The 6,773-nt window shown below is 31.8% G+C and overlaps 1 protein-coding gene across 2 annotated transcripts in view; it reads left to right on the top strand.

Annotated features, from left to right (window-relative positions):
* The window catches only part of LOC111621728 (acidic mammalian chitinase-like), a 31,452-nt gene extending 25,416 nt beyond the window's left edge, over nucleotides 1-6,036 (top strand). For both annotated transcript variants that reach the window (XM_023363959.1, XM_023363964.1), the window contains 3 exons: nucleotides 4,032-4,199; nucleotides 4,655-4,774; nucleotides 5,834-6,036. In XM_023363959.1, the coding sequence (XP_023219727.1) occupies nucleotides 4,032-4,199; nucleotides 4,655-4,774; nucleotides 5,834-5,968 (423 nt within the window). In that variant the 3' untranslated portion in view covers nucleotides 5,969-6,036. The remainder of the gene's footprint in view (nucleotides 1-4,031; nucleotides 4,200-4,654; nucleotides 4,775-5,833) is intronic.
* The last annotated feature ends 737 nt before the right edge of the window (nucleotides 6,037-6,773 follow it).

Genomic DNA, 6,773 nt, shown 5'->3' with positions numbered 1-6,773 from the left:
TAATTGTAGAGATCCCTAGGCCTATTAACCTCAACTTGGTTTGGATGCCATTTTAAGACCGTTGTTCTGACATCTTCCTACTTCTTCAAAAGATCTTTAATAGCAGATATCGGCATAAATCCGCATTTTCAGAAGAAAACGTAAAAGAATTGTTTCTGTCAGAAATACAAAAGGCTGGAATTACAAGAGAGAGTTTCAAAGTTCGGGGGAATACTATCCGATCAGTATATACTGGGTAGAACGTCGATGTCGACGTCTTCCGCGCTCCGAAAAGTTTCGAATTGGTGCCTGAAGACAAAGGAAGACCAATCGGTATTCGTTATTTTACGTCGCTTCTTGTGTTTGCTCAGTGAAGTGTTCGTTATTCGAACATATGTTCGTTGTCCGATCATAAAAATCTTTCGCGCAAGTGTTCGTTATCCGATTTGTTCGTTAACCGATCACCCACTGTATTTATTTTTTAGAAAATACAAGGGAAGCGATGAATGCGCCGCTTCCAATGAAGGCACGTCACTGAACTACTACTACTATCAATAAGCCATTAATTGTTTTATTGTCTTGTAAACACATACATATTTAAATTTGGAACAGCATTAAATAAACAACGCCTGTCTTCATACATCCTTAAAGATATTATAATGTTTCAATTTGGTAAAGTGTATGATTAATATTTTGGGAAATTTTTGATGAAAAATATTATTTATGTAGCGCAAACTAGGGATATACTAATAGCAATATCGGTGTCAGTATCGGCAGTATCGGGATGTTCCTAGCGCCATCTGATAACTATAATAAGAACTAAATAATTTAGTTCCACTTTTAAATAATAAACCTAACTTATTTTCAGAAATTTTATAGAAACATTAATAAATAATTTAAATTATGTAAAATCCATTAATATTAAATTATATGCTTGTCACTACTAATTTACTTAAATATTTTTGTTGCCTTTTTGGAATGCGTTTTAATATGTAGTCTATAGTTATATTTAATACTACAGTGCGGGTAGAAAGTAACTAGGCATAGAGAAATCACTATAATTTCTGCATTTATAATGCAAAAATGATAAAAATTATTTAATGTGTACCTTATTAAATGGATGCATATATCTCAAAATTTAACGTAAATACCGGCCCCATCCACCACTGACACGTTTTCATCAAATAGTAATGTGAATGGACTGCCACTCCTCTGTCCGCCTGCATACGAAGCTATGGTCATTTTAGTTTTGAATGATAATTCTTGATTGTTTCCGGACGTATTTTGGCATGACGTCCCTTCATCATACGTCACAATCTCTGAACAGCAAACACTGATTTCCACACCTCGTAGAGTGCAGCAATCTGTGCTATCTTCTAAGCAGACAAACGGTCATCATTTTTTGCGCATGCAGCCACTTTCGGTCACTGACAAACCACTGACACAGGAATTCTAATATTTCATTGATTGTTACGTAAGGACACATAAATATTATTATGATTGAATTAATGTTACAAAAATTATAGTGTTTTCTCAACGGCTAGTTACTTTTCACCCAATATGTATATATCTAAATATAATACTTATATCAGAGTCGATAGATATACTGGTCATTGCGCTGCCAATAGCTGTAATCTATTATATTGGTTTAATAAATATTTCTGCCATTTCGAGCACTTCGATCGCGTATAGTCCTAAGTTTGGCTGGAACAAAGGGAGAGTCAGCTGTAAACATTCGAAATTATTTTAATATATGATATTTTCTCGTTTTTAAGTAAGATATTTCTTTTCTCTTTTTTAAACAATGTGTTAAGATAGGATAGATTTAAAGTGTTACAAAAAAAGTGACTTAAGCCTCTATCCTTTTTTATTTATTAATATTAGATGAATTATTGTAGTTTGCAGTGAGAAAAGAGCTACGATATACGTTATTCACAATTTATATTGTCTTTATTAATTTAATGAGATGGAGAGAGATTAAAGTTGAGCCAAAAAAAGTTAGGAACAAGTTAGAGAGAGAGATTAACAGTCAGTAAATTTAGTTCTTGATTTCAAATATAGACTGTTAGAGGAAAAAGTGGAAATTCCAACTATTTAGACAGCACATTCAACATAATTACAAGCATATAATAACTTAGATATGATTAGAGGTTGACAAATAAAATAGGTAAATGTAGGATGACAAAAGTTAAGACAGTATTATTAGATATTGACAGTGATAGCAATTATACTAAGTCTAAAAGAAAGATATGTTACTGGAGTTTTAGTCACACACACAAATATTCACACATAGAGAAAAGAAAACTTCGAACTTTCTGCATTTATCAACGTTTTAAGGTCGACCGAATCCAAAAATGTAAAAAACTAGTTCCCAAAATGCGACGATGCGTGTTATATAAATGAATGAGCACGCTGAAGAAATGAAATAATGGTTTAATTGTAAATGTTATCGTGAGGAGTGTATGTAAGGATGTGTTGTAGTGAAACCGCGAGCTTACCCAATCGTTTAAGCTTCTACGCTGAGCCCATAATCTCCCCGTTCATAAAATGGTCTTTAGATTTCCTCCCCGGGTCCCACGCTAAATACATCTTACCGAGGCGTGCTCCCGGGATGAAATGTCATTCGATATTTTCCGATGGAAACTCTTCAGCCTCCCGAAATTCTGTTGCAATACTTGATTTATCTCCATTGTTTATGAGAACCTATTGTTTAACAATAACCATAAAATTCATTGTTGGAATGATGACGTTTAATTATTAAATTCTGTAGAAAAGTAATTTTANGTGACATATCCGAATATGTAAGCTGAACAATAGTGTGGGGGGAGTGAGTAATCAAGGGTTGCGTGGCGCTCAAACAAAAGACGAATCGTCGAGCTTCGAAAATCGCGTAACTCCGGGTTCGCGTAAGTCGGGGTATTACTATATAGTACACTCATACATATTATCTTGTATGATGAAGTTTAGTTGCTGAAAATATATAGTTCATATTAGCGATATAGATGCATATTACTTTAATATTAATTTGTAACGTCGGACGGCAATTAAATGCCCATGCTGCGAAAACTATTATTAACATTTCTATCGACGTTGTACCAAAAATCATTACCGACCTTGCACATTTTGTTCATTGAAAAGTAGGGCCTATGTTTACTGAAATCATTGGCTTTACGTTGATATTGATATTTAGGACCACTGTTTTAACGAATATCGACCAATGTTGATTTCATTTACTGGGAAACTGTTATTCCAGAGTTACATCACGATTATAAACCGCTGTTGGCTGGACGTAGATTATCAGCGTTGGGCTAGTGTTACCGGCGTTGTACAGATGCAGATTCTATTTTTTTTAAAAACTCTTTTCGCTGTGTGGGCACTACGGGGGCTGTTTTTAAGTAAGCCCATTATGGGTTCGGCTAGTCCCACAATGAGGGCAGATATATACAGACAGATCACTCCGAAAAAGTGAAGTTTCCATTATAAATTTCTACTTAAAACTTCACTGAACTATTACACTTACTATCCTAATATCTACTTTTTAGTTTTTATCTATTATTAGCTAAAGTGTTTACTACATTTATACGTCCCGAAGGTATTTTAGCATAAGAATAATATGATCTTTGCTTATGGATAGAACTGTTATGCATATTTGCTTCATGCATAACAGTTTTGTCACTAAAATATTTAATTGTTTTGACAGTCAGGACTAGAAGAATAGTTTTTGCTAGTTTTTAATATCTGTTTTAAATCGTGTAATTGACATTCTGAGCAAAACACAACTTGATAATGACATTTGATTTAAATATTATTTATATAATTTATATTTACATATATTATTAAAGTTTTTATATTGTCAAGTAACTTATAAGGTATGTAAAATTGTTTTCAATTAATTATGAAATAAATTAAATTATATTGTTTCTGAAAGTTGTTGTGAAAATCTAAAAATTATTAACGATATTATTAGCAAACAGTTTATATAATGATTTTAAATTCCACTTAAAAAGTAAATTTTTCATTGTAATACAGTAATAATTTCGTCAATTTTACAGAAATGGTCTGCAGATTATTTTATATCTCAAGGTATGGACAGATCCAAACTGATGATTGGATTACCTCTTTACGCTCATACTTACAAGCTTCTTTCAAGATATAACACTACACCTGGTAGTGTAGCAACAGGTTCTGGTTTGGGCGGAGGTGGATTATCGTATCCCGATGTAAGGAATATTTATGATTTATTAAAACAATAAATTTTTATAATTAACTTTAAAATTATTAGAATTTAAAAATATAATCTGTAAATAGTTCTCTAAAAGTGAGTCAATTGAAATATATTTTTTACTTTTATTTCAAGAACAACTCTCTCTCTGTCTTCTCTTTTTTTCTCCTTCTCTTTGCTGGAAACAAATGAAACATGAATAATAACATGCAGCTGTTCTAAACTGGTTTAACCATTTTAAAATATAGTGCTCGGTTAACTGACTTTTGGACCACCCTTAATACATAAAGTAATATTTCAATAAAATCTGAAAAATGTAGAAAAACGTAAGATATTTTTAGTTTACTTATAACGTAATAAAGAAAACAATTAATTAATTATATCAATTTTATTACAATACGTCATTGAATATACAGTTAAAATCAATAATAAATTAATTTATTAATCAATTAGGTTTGTGAATTTTTGGAAAATGGTGGTACTCGAGTGTTTGACGATGAAGCCAAAGTCCCTTATGCGTTTAAAAATAGAGATTGGATATCCTACGATGATTATGAAAGCGTCAAAATAAAGGTAAGAACAATATATACACAATGCTCGTAAAGTCAGTTTAAACTGCAATATCGTTGATAAAATCCCTGATAAAAATAATTTAATACATTAGAAAGATAATCTCTACAGGGGAAATTACTAAATTGATTTCAGTAGTGAGGCTGTTTTACATATTCATCATGGTTTGGCCAACAGTTTTTGCCCCCGGGCGAATTGGAAAGAAAACTTTTTTCACGGGCCGAACCAGAGGCTGCCCTAGGAAGATTTTGAGGTGGTGCGAGATCTCATTATGGTGTCACCCTCGTAGAGACTAAATTGTACAGTACATACAGATTACAGATACATTTTTCACATTATCATGCATTATCTATTATCAACATTCTACGCTGTGTTTAAGAGATTTTTAATGGAGCGTTAACTCTAAACGCACAGTGAGTTGTTGACCTTTTTTTTTTTTCGTTTTTTTAGGCGTCAGAATTTTTCGTCGGGCTATTCGGTCTTGAGTAGCTAATATTGAAAAATTAATCGCGGGCCTCATAAATTCATCAGACGGGCCGGATCCGGCCCGCGGGCCGTATGTTGGCCATGCCTGGACTAGACCAACAATGGGGACCGTCAGATGATGAGGGATGGAACATGATATATCGGAAACACACTGCACGATTCTTGAAGTTTTTCGATAGAATCGATTCCGGATCCCCCAGAACGATAGGATAACACATCAACTAAAACCTATCGGCCATCGGCTGTCGCGAAGAGATCATTATGATTTATGGCTTTATCAGTTCTATTTATTAAAGCCTTACATACATGTATAACGTATTTTTCCATGAACAGAAAACAGAGTCTGCCTACTAGTGAAAGTTTAACTGAAAGTGATTAGAAGAGTGGAATCTTATTAGATTATCCATAGTCTTTCCCAGGAGCCGATGTTCATTAGTCTACATGTTAATCTACGAAGAAAAATAGTTTCATGTTCATCAATATTAATTATTTCTTAGCATTTAATTGTTTTATATAAAATTATTTGTGAAATACAAATTATATAAATAGAATTAATATTGTATTATTATTTTTCAGTCTGAATGGACGAAAGAGAATAATTTTGGTGGAGTTATGACATTCAGTCTTAATACTGATGACTGGAAGGGAACATGCGATGGAAAAACTAAATTTCCATTAATGAAAATCATTAAAAAAATAATTCACGAATAACGAATTTCGAATTTATATTTATAACTAAAGAAATATATTTTATACAAGTTTATGTACTGTGTTNTGTATTATTGTTATTATTATTACTGTATAATACAATTACATTTCCGATGAATATAGTGAGCGGCTTAATCAAGTGAAATGTTAATATGTGATAAATGCGTATTAAATGCCGTATTAAACTGTATAGAGTGCCATTTAAATAAATTTCTTATTATATATTTTAAATTAATGTTTAAATTATTTTCAAGAAAAAAATGGATTTAACGAAATTATATTTGAATGACCATCCGTTTCCATAAAAAAATAGTTTTTATAAATAAACAAATCACTTTAAAATCACGGCTTTAAAGAGATTTATTTGTCTTCTAATATGGTAATGAAAGCGTGGGAGGATCATTAGAAGAAACTCTCGCCGATACACATTTTATGTTTAGATTAGCAGTCTGTAGAACTTGTGTTAACTGCATGGCAAGGAAAATATTTGGCGACATAAAATTTTATCTATAAAATAAATGCTAAATAAAAAATATTCTTATTAAAACTTGTTTTTCAATGTATCATTTTTAATTGGATTATAAAGAAATATGTGCACTAAAAGGAAAAAGTATGGGAAACATTGGTTTAATGTATTGTGTTATTCCATATACTTATTTTGTAAAAATTAATAATGTTTTCGAAAAAAACTACGTTAAGAACAAATTACCCAATGAAAAAATAATGTTCTTTTTTAAACCCTGCCCTTTAAAAAATCCTACCGTATTTTCTCGGATTGTCCGGCAAGTCGTTCTATCCGGGGAGACCA

This window comes from Centruroides sculpturatus, unplaced genomic scaffold (assembly GCF_000671375.1).
Source record: "Centruroides sculpturatus isolate CEXI.00-Female unplaced genomic scaffold, Cexi_2.0 scaffold35, whole genome shotgun sequence".
NCBI classification, from domain to species: Eukaryota; Metazoa; Arthropoda; class Arachnida; order Scorpiones; family Buthidae; genus Centruroides; species Centruroides sculpturatus.
The sequence above is the reverse complement of the archived record's forward strand: the minus strand, read 5'-3'. Positions and strand labels throughout refer to the sequence as shown.